The sequence below is a fragment of the Catharus ustulatus genome, chromosome 4 (genome assembly GCF_009819885.2).
Source record: "Catharus ustulatus isolate bCatUst1 chromosome 4, bCatUst1.pri.v2, whole genome shotgun sequence".
Classification (NCBI taxonomy): domain Eukaryota; kingdom Metazoa; phylum Chordata; class Aves; order Passeriformes; family Turdidae; genus Catharus; species Catharus ustulatus.
Genome location: NC_046224.1, coordinates 49,930,187 through 49,946,575, shown reverse-complemented (window position 1 = coordinate 49,946,575; position 16,389 = coordinate 49,930,187). Strand labels below are relative to the sequence as shown.

The following is a 16,389-nucleotide window of genomic DNA, read 5'->3' as shown; positions in this document are numbered from 1 at the left end:
TGCCATACACACAGAAATCTTTAAATTTAACTACCAAAAATAGCAAGGTGGTTTTTTGGATTTCATTACTTTAACCATGCTGTTCAGTGTTACTTGAGTGTTTTATTGTTTTAAAGAGAATTTGTAACACAATTTAATCCAAATGGAACTTAACAGAAATAAAAAAAGCCCAAGTTTTAAAATATTTGTGTTGAATGTAGGTTTTTTTCCTTCCCTTGTCTTTGATTACATAGTTTGATATACAGTGCTATGTGGGAAGTTTTCAAAATTGGAAGCACAGAGCCTCACTGCGAGGCTGCCAGCACAGGGCTCCCTGCAGGCCTGGAACGCCTCCACCCAGGAGCTGCCAAAGCCAGGGCAGCCTCTCAAGATTGCCATATGGGCTCTTTGTGCTGCCTGTGCCTGGTAACCTGCTACAGCCCAGGGCTTCTAGGGCCTCTCTAGTGCTGTGCTCCTGAGCCAGGGAATGCTCATTTAGGTGGAACTGGAATCCTGATAGTAGCCTTGTGTAAAAGGCTGGTTTAAAAAATTAAAATCTCACACAATAAGTGGTCGGTGGGGTTTTGTTTTCCACCAAGCTGCTACCATGGAAATTAAGGTGACAAATCAAAAAAGTGTGTTTGGTAGTAACCTCAAGTTCAGTTATTGGTAGGACTTGAACAGCTCAGTGTTGCCACTCCTTACTGTCAATCTAAATTAAATATCATATTTTAGTATCTACGTTGATTTTTTTTTTATTACATGTGACTGGAAGATACATCATGAAGAATTGCATGTCAGAGTAATTTGCAATGGGTTGTTTGTTGATGTTACTTTATTTTTACTTCAACTAAATGATTATTTTGTTGGTTGTTTTTTTTTTTTTTCCCTTTTAGAGATCAGATGGTCTTCTAAAGAAGTCATGGGTAGCTGTTGTAGCTGTCCAGATAAAGAAACTGTCCCAGATAACCACCGAAATAAGTTTAAGGTATGCAGCTGGTGTGATATGCTGTGAACTATTTTGTTGTTTTCCTACAGACTAGGTCTATGATTTAAAAAAAGGTAATGAAAATAAGAGTACAAATTTCTGAACAGTTGAAATACCGGAGTTGCAGGTGCCTGTGGCTACAGGTTTCTAGTGTGCCTTTGAGAAGCCCTCTCTTATCAGTGATGACAGGAATTCCTTAGACAGGGTAGGCTTTTTAGGACAGTTTTGATCTTCAGGAAGGAGAAGAAGTCCTGTGATTTTCATCCATCTCTATTTCAGTTGGTAGAGCCCAAGTAAGTGTTGTTGCATATCGTATGGAAGGTTATAGAAGGTTAAGTTAGGAAAGGAGTCCTGTGCATAAGGGAATAAAAAGGGGATAAGCATACTTTTGGGGAAGTGTGATTATGAACCTGAATGTGGGGTCATCTATAGAAAATTTTGGGACTGTTGATTACACATTTTGAAAAATTTTGTCCCTTAACGTTGAGAAATTTTATTTCTAAGTGCTCTTTTATCCCCTATATTTCCGGAATTTATAAGCTTGCGAATACTCGTTCACGTGCTTGATATGCTAAGTGTGAAGCAGCTGAAGTCAGTGAATGAAAGTCAACATACCTTTGCATAGGTCACACAAGTCAGATTTGCTTCTGTGCTCCAAACTGTCTCTGTGAGTTGACAAAGGAAAGTAATGCTTCCATAGTGAAAATTGATTCATCTGTTGCCTGTGAGCAGCAATGAAATGAGCTTTAAAGCCATGGGAGTTTCTGGAAATGTTTAATATTATCTGTTAAGAAAGCTGAAGGACAAAATATTTTTCTGTTTTCTTGCTCTTTATGCATCACTTTGTGTAACTAGTTCCTATTTTTCTCCTTGCAGAATTTCTCTATTGTTTGTTTAGCCACAGGGTTGGGGGAGGTGGGGGAGGGAGAGATGAAAGAATGTTATCTGTAAAATGAGGAAAATGGGTATAAGCCTCACAGGCAGATGAAATGATTCCTAATTCTTTTCAATTGACTAGATTTCAAGTTGAATTTGTATCTTTAAGGAGTAACATTAATTCTGTTAGAAAATTTTTTGGTAGCTTTTTTATTGATTAAGAAAGAATCCCACTAAAAGCTGCATTGTGAGGTAAAATAGAGGGGAGTATATATTGTCCAAATTCTATAAAGGATGCAGATGACCTCAAAACTGGCTTAAAAGCAGAAAGAACAGGACTAGCTTTATATGCATCTTTTCACACAAGATGACTATAAAGCATTTGAATTATTTGTTGACTTTAAAAAGGGAGCAAAATATCTAAAACTCTCTGGTGATTCAGCACAGTGCAAGGCTATACATGTATGTGAAGAAAGCTTTATCTTGGAGCCACTTACCCTTTCTCATTCCTTTTCCCAACTGTAAGTGGGGTTATATGACAAAGCAAATATTATTTTTTTTTAGACATGGGGCTGTGAAAAATTCCTTTATCTGAGGTATGCCTTCTTATCCATGTGGGAATACTAGAATATGTACATAAACCCAGTTTAAAAAAATATTTAACTTATAAATCTCTTCTACTTTAAATTTCTCATCAGATTTTACAGTAATGTTAGGCAGTCCCATTTATATTGTTTTTAAATAGTATTATTTTAATTTTTTAAATTCTGGGTTAGAGTAGCACAGAAACTAGTTTGTTGAGTACTTTTTTTATTTTTCTTTAAACATTCACTTAAAGGATTGTAACTAATATGATAGCACAGATGGAGTCTACCAGTCAGGCATTAAGATTATAAAAAGTGGTGTTGTTTCTCAAAAGAATAATTATCTAATGCTTTTAAATTTCTTTTTTATAGGTTATTAATGTGGATGATGATGGTAATGAACTGGGTTCTGGCATAATGGAACTTACAGATACAGAACTAATTTTGTACACCCGTAAAAGGGACTCTGTAAAATGGCACTACCTCTGTCTCCGTCGCTATGGCTATGACTCAAATCTTTTCTCTTTTGAAAGTGGTCGAAGGTGTCAAACTGGACAAGGTATGTGGAAATGCTGTCTAGAAAGCTTTTTGGGAATTTATTTGATGTTGGAAGATACTTTTCAGTCCTTTGGCAAGAGTTATAAAGGCTGTAGTTCTATATGTGAATGTGGTTTCTGGAAAAAAAAACCTTATGAGGAATGGTTTTGTGGTAGAATGAGGATTTGAGTTGCACATAGTTTTTGACATTTGGAGGGCTTCAAGCTTTTATGTGAGTACTCTTTTGGTCAACTTAGGAGGTGGTTTTGACAGGGAAGTTCTGCCTCATAGGTTGACTTGACTTCAGGGGGAGGCAGTAGAATCTGAAACTATGGAGGAATCCCCTCAGAATTCAAAGAATTCTCTAAAAACCTGGAGCACTGATACAAACGGGATGTCCCCACCTTATTATTGTCTTCAGTAACACAGTTATGTTTCAGCCTCTTCCTAATGCAAATACCACTTTCATTAATATCAATGACTTAATTCTCAAATTTTGATGTTTTTGTTTGAGGTGTGTATACTTCAGCTACGCTCAGTTATTTTTTGAGTGGCTTTCAGAAAAAAGACTGTTACCTTTCCAATACCCAGACCATGCCTGTCTTGGCCAAGGTTGGCTCCCTCTGGGAACATTCAGATGTTTATCTCTTCCCTGCAGCAGTCCCCAGGAGAAGAGCTGTGTCTGCTGAGCTCTCACCCTTGTTTTGCATTTTCCTACTGTTAAATAGCTGTGTGTCGTTGGAGTTCCTATGCATTCATATGTTGTGAAATTAAGTTCCAGTGTTCTTCTGGATTTTTGGCATTTACCAGTGTTTTTATTAATAATTTTAGACATTGAGAAATTGCAGATTTTGTTTTTTAATTTCACTGTTACCAAATCAGAAAGATGGAAGAACTGCATAATAAATAAACCTAGTCTCAATAGGCATTCTCAAGCAGAAGTAAAGAAAGAAAGTTTTGAGTTTTTTCAATGGGAGTTTAAAAGGCACTCTCAGTTCTTCTCCTAATGAGAAATGGAGATATTTTCAAACATTGAAGTATACTTCATACTAAACTAAATTTTCATAATTCTTAAAGTAAAAAACTTTGTTTTGAAGATAATCACTCTATTAGGTCTGGCAGGTTTAATTTACTATTTCTTCTGAACGTTGAAAACAGATACTAATAATACTTAATTGAAAATACTAATTTGAAGGTTGTTCTCTACATTCTACTAGCAAGTCTGCAAAATCTTATACCAAATCTGATTGACTTCTCTGCTTGCCTTCTAATTTTTCTTTTTTTTTAAAGAACAAGATTAAGCAGGCTGTGTAAGCAGCAACTCTTTCCTCCCTCTTTTGTTTCTTGCCTTCCTTATGTAATACTAAAATACTGTGAATATTGAGAAAAAAGAAATCTGGCAGAAAATGTTCTTTGCTGCCCTTTTGCAATGGGACATTGTTCCTGAGACCTACAGTGGGTTTTGTGGGCACAGTTGCAAAACTTAATCTTTGCTTCATGGGATGACCAAGAAGTTTTTCATTTGAGAATTCCCTGAATACTACCCAGCAACTTCTTATATTAGTCAGTATTCTTATTTCTGTTTTTTTCTTTAATATCAAGTTGTTTGTATTGATAAGTCGTGAAAGCAATGATGGTGAAACGTTGAGTTTGTGCTAGGTATTAAAAACCTTGCAGATGTGTTTTGGGAGCACATCCAACAGAGAATTCAGGATATAAATCCTGGAGAAATTGGTATGTCACCATGTTGTGTGATAGATCACATTGTATTTAATATGAATGTATTTAAAGGCAGCTGAATTTCTCAGAAACATACTAGGAGCTTTTTAAAGTTTGTGAACCTGGATTTTAAAAAAATCCTGGGTTTTGTCCATTAAGATTAAAATATACAGTGTGAATGTTCAGAAATATACAAAATATTAAATATGGACTATTGTACATGGCTGGATTATGGATCAGGGACATACAGTAGTAGAAACTCTGTAGCTGCAGTGTTGCAAACATGAAGCTTATTGATTGCAGACGCTGTGTATTAATAACTAAATATTGTTCCTCATAGCCCATTTGGTGTATTCCCAGCTGGGGTTGTGTGATGATCTGCCACGTGAAGCATTTCTGGTGCTTCTGATCTGTCACAGCTCTGCATCCCTAAATAAATATATGATGATAGTAGTTGCCAGCATATTCACATAACTGCACTTACAGAAGTGGCTATATTGGTAGGTAGTTTTTGGTAAAGAGTGTTTTAAGATTGTAATACTCACTTTAAAAAATGAGCACCTGCACCCACGTTTAACAAGCATGTCAACTTTAACTTCATGCTTTCAATGGAAGAATAATCCAAAGCTGCGACTTTGCCGGTGAGGGTAAGTTGGGAACTCCCTGCTGTTCAAAGGCAAAGTGGCACAATACACACGCAAAATACATGGTATTGCTGCTAACTTTGTGTTCTGTGTCTATCCTTTAGCCTAAAGCAATTAGTTTGTTACTGTCTGTTTCACACAGTTTGTCTTACTAGCTTTTCATTTTAGTCTTCTTAAAGAAACTAAACTTTTATCCAGTGTTTCAATCCTTTTCTGTTGTGCAGGTATCTTATTTTTATGGTAGTTTAATAGAAATCTGATTTAGGAAATACAACTTTGTAGCACCACTGTAGTTTCATTTATGTTTTTAAAAATATATATTTATTTAACAGGTATCCTTTTATTCAGCTTTAAAAAAAAAAAAAAAGAAAAAAACCCTTGTTTTTTCCCCTCATTTAGCACTCAAAACTTAGTTTTGCTCCTAACTGAATCAGTTTTCTGTTCTAATTTAACTTTTGGTGCATGGGAACCTTATCCTTCTATTAGATAGCCACCTTAAAGGTTATCACAGTAATTTTGTGTGTTTTAGTGCAAAAAGAATTTCATAACACTTTTGTTCCTTTAACAGGTATTCATTATGTGGATTCCAGTTCTAGTTCTTGAAAGTTACGTATATTGCAAGGCATGTTTCTGAGTTAGAGGGTTTTGATTTTTTATTTTTTTTGTGTATTTATAGGAATCTTTGCCTTTAAGTGTGCCCGGGCAGAAGAGCTATTTAACATGTTACAAGAGATAATGCAGAATAATAGCATAAATGTGGTAGAAGAACCAGTAGTAGAAAGGAATAATCATCAAACCGAGTTGGAAGTACCAAGAACGCCTCGAACACCTACAAGTAAGTACGATTCTTCTGTCAGATGACACACCTGAGTGTAATGTGGTACTTAGCTGAAAATAGCATTTGATTTGAATTTAATCTTGAAGTAATTAAAAGGAAAGCTAATTTAAAGCTAAGAGGCTAATTACCAGTAATGCATTCTCTTGAGGTACTTGCTGAGGATTATCTTCAAGAACAAAGTTTTGGGAACTTAGTTTTTGTACAAGAACACTTATGAATACACCTTTTGAATGGCTTTATGATACATCTACATGCTTTACCTGTAGCATTTCAGAGAAATGTTGATGTTGGGCAATGTTTCAAACTTTTTATTAGGGGGAAAAATACTGTTTAAATCACGTGCAGTTGGTTTTCTTTTGCTCTGAGTAGATGAATGAGAGAGTGAAGTATTTACCTAAAATTATCTGATATTTTTGAAATCCCAGGTAGATGGCATGATATTTGAAACAAGGAATTCCAGTTACTGATGATTTCAGAGAAGTTGAAACTTAGGTAAAGGAGTCTGTGTCAGAGAGAGATGTTAATGCGGGAAAGAGAAGTCAGAGAGAGTTTACTGGGTGTGTAATACACCTAGGTTTCAGTGGTTGCTTCAGAAATGTGTTCCAGTAAATACCGGGATACTGTTCTGTTTTCCATTTCCTTCCTCCAAGCAAAATTGAGCTTTGTGAATATTTAATATTGTTTTACATATTTCACTTTCTCTTTTGAAAATCAAACTTAAGATATAAAGTATCTTATTCATATACAGTAAAATGTTCCATTTTAATATGGTTTTGCTTGTTTTCTCATTGAATCAGCTCCTGGGTTCAATGCACAAAGTTTACCCAACGGCTATCCCAGATACCCATCTTTTGGAGATGCTTCATCACACCCTTCCAGCAGACATCCTTCTGTCGGCAGCGCACGCCTCCCCTCTGTCGGTGAAGAATCAACACATCCTTTACTTGTAGCAGAGGAGCAAGTGGGTGTTTTTTTCCCTTTGTGCTGCTTAGGTTCTACATTACTTCAGATTTTTCTAATGATTGTTCTGTAGGTTCTCACTTGGGTTTTCCAGTATCAGGTGTAATGTATTCCTACAGTATTTTACCTACCTCAGAAAAGTGTTTGCCTTGCCTCTTTCAAATGGTACTTTGTAGAATGGCTTGCTGAGGAATTAATATTTTATATAAAAATAAAGATACAGAAAGTATGTGTTTGTGTTATACTCTTCAAAAATTTCAGTAACTATTCAGTAATTCTTTTTAAGCATGAGTAATTGTACATTATAATGAGAGATCCTGGTAAGGGACAACAAAGTAGAGCTCTCAGTGATCTGCCTAGGTAATGAGCTAAGTTGGAGCAACCCAAGGTAGCCCTGATTAGAGTCAAGCTCTAGAACTGGAGCACAACTGAGATAAAACATCAAATAAAAATAATTATCAGTGTAAGAGATAAATTCTGGTTTTTTCATTAGAGGAACATTAACATAACTAATAACAAAATTTCAGGGAAAAAACTTAAAACTGATTACAGTTCAGTAAAATGCAGGAGAGGTGACTTTTGCTCTTAATCACCTACTATCACAAGTTTTTCTTTTCAGGTATTTTGATTGGAAAAGTGGGGAGTTAATACATTTGGAGGAGGGGGAAAGGCACAGTAGCATTTGAATTTCTTCTCTTTTCTTTCCCTTTTAGGTGCACACTTACGTAAACACTACTGGAGTGCAGGAGGAAAGAAAAAATCGATCAAGTGTGCATGTGCCACTGGAATCAAAGCTTTCAAACACTGAAACAACTAAAGTGAAAGAAGATCAGATGTGTACTGATGACAGAGATGCTCAGGTTCTCCTGGAGCCTGAAGGAGTGAAGTTTGTTTTAGGACCAACACCTGTTCAAAGGCAGTTAATGGAAAGAGAGAAACTGGAACAACTTGGGAGAGATCAAGTTAGTGGCAGCAGCACAAACAACAGCGAATGGGACACTGGGTACGACAGTGATGAACGTAGAGAGACACCATCTGGCAATAAATTGGTGTATGAAAATATAAATAGGTTATCAATCCCTAGTGCCTCAGGGGTCAGGAGAGGTCGTTTGACATCAACCAGTACCTCAGACACCCAGAACATTAACAACTCTGCTCAGAGGAGAACTGCGCTGCTGAACTACGAGAACTTGCCATCCTTGCCTCCTGTTTGGGAAGCCCGCAAGCTGAGCAGAGATGAAGATGACAGTTTAGGACCAAAGACCCCATCTCTGAATGGCTACCACAATAACCTAGATCTAATGCATAACTATGTCAATACAGAGAATGTAACAGTACCAGCAAGTGCTCATAAAGTAGAATTTACACGACGTCGGGACTGTACCCCAACAGTCTTTAACTTTGACATTAGGCGTCCAAGTTTAGAACACAGGCAGCTCAACTATATACAGGTTGACTTGGAAGGTGGTAGTGACTCTGACAACCCTCAGACTCCAAAAACCCCCACCACTCCACTTCCGCAAACTCCAACCAGGCGCACAGAGCTGTATGCTGTGATAGACATTGAAAGAACTGCTGCTATGTCAAGCTTGCAAAAAGCACTGCCCCGAGATGATGGTACTTCTAGGAAAACTAGACATAACAGTACTGACCTGCCTATGTGAGCCTGGGGGAGCATTGAATCATTTGCACCTTTTGTGAAGTTTATAAAATTGAAGATGCGAGTACTTTGCATTTCTTAACACTAACGCCTTTTATAGACTAATAGAACTTCTGCATACTTCATGTACTTGTCTTACTAAAGGGAATTAATGTAGAGCAAGTATTCATTTTAGGTAACACTATTTCATTCTACAGTAGAAGTAATTACTGCATAGCAGCATCACCACCTTTCACAGTGCCTCTTTAATTGATTAGAATCTGAGTGACATGCCAGTTTTGAATTTATAAATATTCTGGTCTGGTGCCTATACTCATTAATGGCATTTATAACACTTCTTAAAGCCTCTTGGTATGTGCATTATTAGCAGGTAAACCTAATCTTTCAGTATGCATATCTGATGTTCATTCCTCATTGAAGTTGTTCCTCCAGAATGAAATGTATGTAATGCATTAATTCATTCAGTTTGACATACACAAGATATATTGGTTCATCTCAAGGAATATAAACACCACACCTTTTTTGTCTGTGGGCAAGAAGGCCTCTAATTCCTGACAGTTTTCTTAACTTGTGTGATATTTGAGAGGTCACACTGGCAATTGTTGATCAGAGCTATAAATACAGAAAAAAACAGCCTTAAGCTCCTTCTGTTGGAATAGAATTCCAAGTGACATATCAAATTCCCTCTGAAATCTGACAAAATTTTAATCTCATTAGAGTTTTGGGGTTTTTTTGTGAAGGAATTCACAGGTGGGCTGTATGAATTAAGGCTCTCTTGTCATTTCTTAGTTCAGTGCCTTCTTTTCTTTGCATTTTTGTGTTTCCTTTTTATTTGTTCCATAATGTCTTGTTTTAAAAGTCAAAATTTTGTACATAGCTTTAATTGTTCAGGGTCACCTATGTATTTGTCTTACTCTCTGCATTTGACAAAGCGAGACTCTTGAAGGTCAAATGGTTGTCTTCGTCCAGTGTTCTACTTTTTTATGCCTGACAGAAATATTCCAGCTCTCCAGCAGCATGCATTATTGCACAACTGGAAAGGTTTATTATGCAGTTATTGTCTTCCTCTAAAGCGTCAAACACAGGTTACACGGGAGGCAGGGTACTGGACTTGATAGTTCTTTATAGAAAGTTGTACGTTCTAGAAATGTGCATCCATAGATGATAGTGTACTTTTAATTTAAAAGGATACGTAGTAAATTATCTGAAGGTAGTATTATCTGTGAGCATACTTGCTTTCCTTTTGCAGTTGGTGAATTTGGTTACAGTGATGGCTGCTCAGTGTTACAGGTACATCCAGGTAGAATGTTGTGAATATGCCAGAGGCATCCTTAGACTTTTTTTTTTTCTGTTTTGTTTATTAATACTCTGAATAATCTTAGAATTCTGGCAGTATTGCAGGTGCACCTTGGTACTAGCAGCAGAAGAGATTGCTCTTGAGCCCGTGATTGCAAAGGAACTGACACTTATGTGAACTTGTAGGATGTAAAATAACCCTTGAACTGTGAGGAAAAACACGCAAGAAAAGCCATTTGGAGATCTGAAAAAGCATTAAGGGTCTCCACACAATATTTGAATTGAAGTTTTACAAAAACCAAACTACAATTACTTTCTGTCTTTTAAATTGATGTGTATTTCTGTTCCTACAACTTTTTTTCTTTGATCTTCTCTCATTTAGTAGTGGCAGCAGTAGTAGCACCTGAAATATATGTCTCTTGCCATACCATTAGGTGGTATCAGACCACCTTTCCACTCTGGCTTTCATTATTCTTTACAGACTATATGGTACTGAAATACCAGATGGACAAAAAACATAGTTTGCTGAAGTAAAAGATGGGAGTCATTGAGACCGTTGTGAGGAACTCAAAAGAGATTTAAAAAAAAAATCCTTTAATAATTATTTCATGGTCAGCCTCTGCATACTCTTGTGAGAGACTCGCTGACTTGTGTGGAGACATTGGTACTCATACCTAGAGCTAGGCATTTTAAATGTTGTAGCCAGGTGGGGGTTGGTCTCTTCTCCCAGTCAGCCAGCAACAGGACAAGAGGATGTAGGCTTAAGCTGTGCTGCGTAGATGTTAGCAGGAAATTCTTCACAGAAAGGCTGATTAGGCATTGGAATGTGCTGCCCAGGGAGGTGGTCGTCACTGTCCCTGGAGGTGTTCAAGAGTGGGCATGGCAGTTGGTGCTATGGTGTGGTTGACAAGGTGTTGTTCGGTCATAGGTTGGCTTCAGTAATCTCAGAGGTCTTTCCCAAGCCTACTGATTCTTTGATTCTGTAACTGCTTCCTCACATCTTTGCCATTGCCTCACCTTATGGACCTCCAGGTCTGTACTGAAGAGAAGTTATCATGTATTGCAAAATACTTACTGGGTTAATAATATTGGTGTCTTAGCATATAGCTCACTTAAATTTGTGAGCTGAACTAATGCTTCAGCACGTGTTTTGAAGCAAACCTGTTTGATCTAGCTAGCTGCTTAGAAATATATGGTCCTCATCTGTATAGTTTAAACTAATAACTGGACTCTTAAAACACACCTGTGAGGCAGGGAAGTAATAATATTCTTAACTACTAAATAGGGAAGCAGAGGCTTTGGGTAGATGATAAGTGACCTGCTGAAATTTCAACAACCAGCCATATCCCTCCTTAGTTCCAGTGCACTGTCCTATGCATTTATTCTGAATAGTCTCAGATAAAAAGAATGGTCTGAGCATATTTTTTACATTGTTGCAAGTTTCAGAATGTTTTTGTAGCTCTGGTCCCCAGAATTGAGAACATACTGAAATTTTAACTGTCTGTAGCCTTAATTATATTAACAAGTCTGATGACATATTTTCCAGGACTACTTTTTTAACCTGTTACATTTTACAGGTGGGATAATGCTTTCTCGTTTTGTGTACGCTGCAAACATACTGCATAGTCCCTGTCACCCACACTTCTGATCTTTAGCATTCCTTATTTTCTGCCCCTTGAAGTAGATGCAGTTGCAATGCACTTTACCCTTTGAGACTTGGTAAATATTTTTTTCAATTCAGTCTCTTTTAAAGTCTGTGATGTTAGATTTAGTGTCTGTAATATAGGATTCAGTTTTCAGCTGAAATCTCTCAATGGAATTTAGATCATATTTATTTTGGGCCTACAGGTGTATAGACTGAGAAACTAGAAATATGTAACCATTTTCTTTAGGAAATGTGGCATGTTAAGTTTACATAAACTAGGTCCTGTAAAAGCGGTAGCATCTCCATCAATTCTACTTTTTATCCATAATGTGCAGTCGGTTGCTGCCCTTCATACACATTTGACAAGGGGAAACCTTTAACTGTGGGTATTCCTGTAGTGCAGTGATTTGGGAAAGACATACATTACTGTACCTTTTAAACAAGGAAATGGAGTTGTTAAAGAACACAAAAAAGTGACCAAAAGTACATAATAAAGATTGTGCTAGAAATACAGGGAGTGAGAATTTATTCCATTGTTACATCAGAAAAATAACATTTTCCTCAAAATGATGTCAGAAGAAGGACCAATTGTTTTAATTGTTGTGGTGTTTTTTGCTGACTTCCTAAAACAATATTGAAAAAGGCCATTCTGAAAACCGTGACATTCATTAGAATATCTTTTGTTTCCCCCAATAAGTATGTTTTGCATTTGACAGGGGTTGAATCTGATGATGTGCATTGAAGCACTATACCTATTAAAGTCTTCAGAGCTTTTATAGACAATATAATTGTTGGAGTAGAAATTTCATATAATAAATTGATATAATGCCCTTCTCCCCGCCCCGATGTTTGGACATTTGTGTGTGTTTGCACCTCTGACTGGGGCTTGGGTGTAAAAAGGATCTTGGAAATGTGTAAATTGTGTGAAGTCCAAACCAATGTCAAAACAGGGCTGCTTTTTACAGGTGACAGACCAGCAGTTGATTTTGCTCGTTTTATAACACTGTGTATTGGCTCAAAATCTGGCTGTTCTTGTTTTTGTTTAACCACTTCTCAATGAGAGAGATTCAGGAAAGAGCAGATTGTTCTTGTTCATTGACAGTGAAGTAAAAATGGAAATCCTGATTAATGTCAAGTTACTATTTTGAGTATATAATGATGTATCTGATTTGGACTTCTATTTTTAAGCAGTATTCCTCGCTTCATGTAAGGTGAGATCAATGGTGAAATTCCATTTCTGCACTGTACTAATTTATTTAATGGCTGCAAATAAGATGAAACTAATGGAATAGGAACTAGTAGTGGACTTAAATCTGAAATTCTCCTATTTCCCCTAAAGGAGTCCGGTCCTTCATTGTGATAGATAGAGTTAGGTATTTTTGGAATTTAATGATATGATCTTTCCCATCTCTTCCTTGAGGTAGCAATTCAGGCATTTATATTTGACAGTATTTACTTAATATAAACCTAAGTTCATTTATTGTGTCTTTATTTTTAATTCATATACACTCCAAGGAAAAAAAAAATCCAGAAGGAATTCCACCACAAAAAACTGCGTTAAGATGGAGTCAGGTTTGCTGATGTCCTTCTTACAGAAGATTATGAAAAAGGAAATTGTGTTGAGGTTCTTTCACAATCTTTAGGAATTACTTCCTCTTTTGGACAAAATAAGTGACTCAGAAGAAAAAGGAAGAGTAACTTAGCATCTGCTACTCTGACCATGTATACATTATTTCTTGTGCTGTGCTGTAAGGTATGTGACTAAGTCTGTCAGATGTCTTATTGAGGATATTTTCCTAACACGGTGTTTACTCCAGATTAACGCAGTATTTTGTTTGGAAGTATGTAGGTGTACAGGTAGAAACAGAATATGAAAAATAAGGTTGATGAAACAAGTGTTGGACATTTCTATATTTTTATACATTATGAAGGGCATTTTTGAAAATTTTCTTGCAGTTTTAGTAATTATTTAGTGTGGTAATATACATACATTGTGACAATGTTTTCCGCTATTTCCATTACTTTGGTGTAATTCTATTTTATGTAGCAAATATGTGTATATAGAAAGGAGATTATGTAAAAACTATGATTAAAAAATAGGCTCAAGCCCTTCAGAACAGGGACCATCTTCCTCTATGTCTACAAAGTACTAAATGCCTTGGGGTCCCAGCCAGAGCTCCTGTCTGAGACCTGTAGTGACTGAATTGCCAAGTGAGGAGTGTAGGGGAGGCAGCTCCTCTGCTTTCCACGAGAAGCCTGGGTATAAAAGGTGCCATGAAGCTCACCCTGCCAATCCCTGGTGCTGGGGCTGTGCTGTGTGTGGCTGTTCCCAGCACCGCCTGCCAAGCAACCCAGACAGCCCAGGGTCCATGTATCCTTTGCTCCGGTCCTTCCCCTTGGCAGTAGGAAAGGAAGTCTGACAAGGAGCTTTGATATCATCAGGAAATCTTCTGATTAGTAGCGTGACCCTTCCAGATCTTGTTTGATCTGCATGCAGTGTCCTTTGAAGCTGAACAAATGATTTCTGTTGACTTCAAGGGCCACTGGATGTGCTCCTGCAAGATCAAATTCTGCTAATGTAACAGCTCTGTTACACCTGAGGACCTGGTTGGTCAAGTTCTTCAGGAATGGTCTAAAAAGATGTAAAAATATAAATATTTAATTACATGTACTGAAAACCAAATCCTATTTGTTGTGGTCAGAGTTCAGATAACTACAGGAATTTTGATTTCTTAGTCATACTTGCATATGTATTGCTTTAACTGTTGTGTATGAAAGAGGAAGTGATTCTAAAATGTGTGAAAGATCAGGATTACACCTGTTTTTTAATGGTCATGTTATTTAGGAATGGATGTCAGCGAATTTAACTCCATAATAATGCAGTTTTTTTGCATTGGAATATGTGTGTATATCATACACCCACATTTTATATATAATATATTATATATTTGGTACTAACTTTGTATTTTGAAATTTTGCCAAATCGCGAACACAGATGTTCTCACTTGTAAGACTTTGGTACTTAATAACTGAATGTATAAGAAATGCTCTTATGAGAGGAAAGAGTGTTGTACGGTGTCCCACAGCCCAGATGGCTCGACCAGCAGGCACGTTGCCTTTTCCACGTCTCACGTCATTGCAGCATCACCTTTGGTCTCCTGGAAAGCAGTCTGTGTGCCAGCCAAACCGCAGGCCAGCCGCGCACCGCGCTAGCGTCAACGCTGACTGCTAGTAGTGATACAGTAGTCACCAGTGTGCCACAAACGCAGAAATAGACGTTTCTACAAAGGCCAAAATCTTATGTTGTACGTTCCTTTCTTGTCATTACATTGTATCATATTGTAAGATTATTGTATGTCCTAATTTGCATTATAAAATGTTTTTTCCTACTTAAAGGCATAAATATAGCAACTTTGTATAAAGGTAGCTTTCTAGATTTTTATTTCTTTTATATAAAAAAGTCTAAACAGTGGGAGTACCATTGCCAAATTGTTTATAAAATTTCAAGTAATTTTCCCTGTTCAATGAATTTGTTTTTACGAACATTCCGTATTTCTTATACTATGCAGAAAAAAGTATTTTTATGCCATTCCACATTAATCTTAAAAATAATTTCACTTCTTTTAAGCTATCATTATTGAGAAAGCTTACCAAATGTGCATTTAAAAAAAAAAAATGTGTTATGTACATTTTTTCCCCTTACCAGTGCCAACTTCATTGGAAAAAAAAATTGTAGCATGGCAATAAACTATTGATTTTACTTTAAAAATTGTCTGTGGGTTACTTCAGTAACTGTATCACTGTTGTGTCACTGTATTGTATTTTCTTTGTAATCTTTTCTGCTTTTCTTTAAATCATTGCTTCATGTACCTCTCTCTGCCCTCCTCCTTGCCTCCATATCCCAGTCATTACTCAGTAGTAAAAAAATGCCCAAAACTGATAATGGTGATCTTAAGTCTGTAAATTCATCTCCAAGATTTTGTTTCATTTCTGCTAGTTTTCTGTCACATCTTTGTCATGCACAGAGATTGAGATTTTTTTTAAAACGAGATTTTTTAAATGAGCCATTTTTTTTCTTCACATACAATGCAACTTGAAAAATTGCCCTTGGCACAACAGAGGTGAGGAGGGCACTGCACAGCTGAGAGAGGCAGGAGGCCAGAACCAGCACTGCTGCTGTGTTCTTCCTATTCTAGTGTCACTAATTTTGCAATTGTGAATCATCGCTTAGCAGTGGTCAAAAGCCCCTTAAACCAAATGTACTAACTTCTGTAGTTTTTCTGTGAGCATTGGATCTTTTAAAGACCATAACTTGAATAAGTCTGAGGCATTTTAAATCTTTTTTCTCCCAACTCGCCACAGTAGCAGCAAATGTGAATTAAAATGAATTATTACTTCAGAGCAAATCTTTATGAATGCTGATTCTGAGAGAAGCTGTTTACATTGTTTAAGTTTTATTTGCCCTAGCAAAATTTAAATAGTTTTCTGCATAACTACGAGGAAAACTAAAGATATTTAAATTACATTAGTAGTCTAGTTTTCAGAACAGGGTTGTGGAGGGAAGTGTATCTAACTCTGTGAAGAAAACAGGACAAAAAGCCTAACATACTCCAGAACTAATACTAACCAGGTATTGACAAAATTAGCATTACAGGTGAGAGTT

General features: G+C 36.7%; 1 protein-coding gene across 2 annotated transcripts in view; it reads left to right on the top strand.

Annotated features, from left to right (window-relative positions):
• FRS2 (fibroblast growth factor receptor substrate 2) overlaps positions 1 to 15,495 on the top strand; it is a 50,025-nt gene extending 34,530 nt beyond the window's left edge. The window contains exons 3-7 of one of the 2 annotated variants that reach the window (XM_033057113.1): positions 876 to 967; positions 2,800 to 2,986; positions 6,004 to 6,162; positions 6,963 to 7,126; positions 7,839 to 15,495. In XM_033057113.1, the coding sequence (XP_032913004.1) occupies positions 902 to 967; positions 2,800 to 2,986; positions 6,004 to 6,162; positions 6,963 to 7,126; positions 7,839 to 8,789 (1,527 nt within the window). In that variant the 5' untranslated portion in view covers positions 876 to 901 and the 3' untranslated portion in view covers positions 8,790 to 15,495. Of the gene's footprint in view, positions 1 to 875; positions 968 to 2,799; positions 2,987 to 5,298; positions 5,331 to 6,003; positions 6,163 to 6,962; positions 7,127 to 7,838 lie in introns of those variants that run through there. The other variant, XM_033057114.1, reaches the window with a different exon arrangement.
• The last annotated feature ends 894 nt before the right edge of the window (positions 15,496 to 16,389 follow it).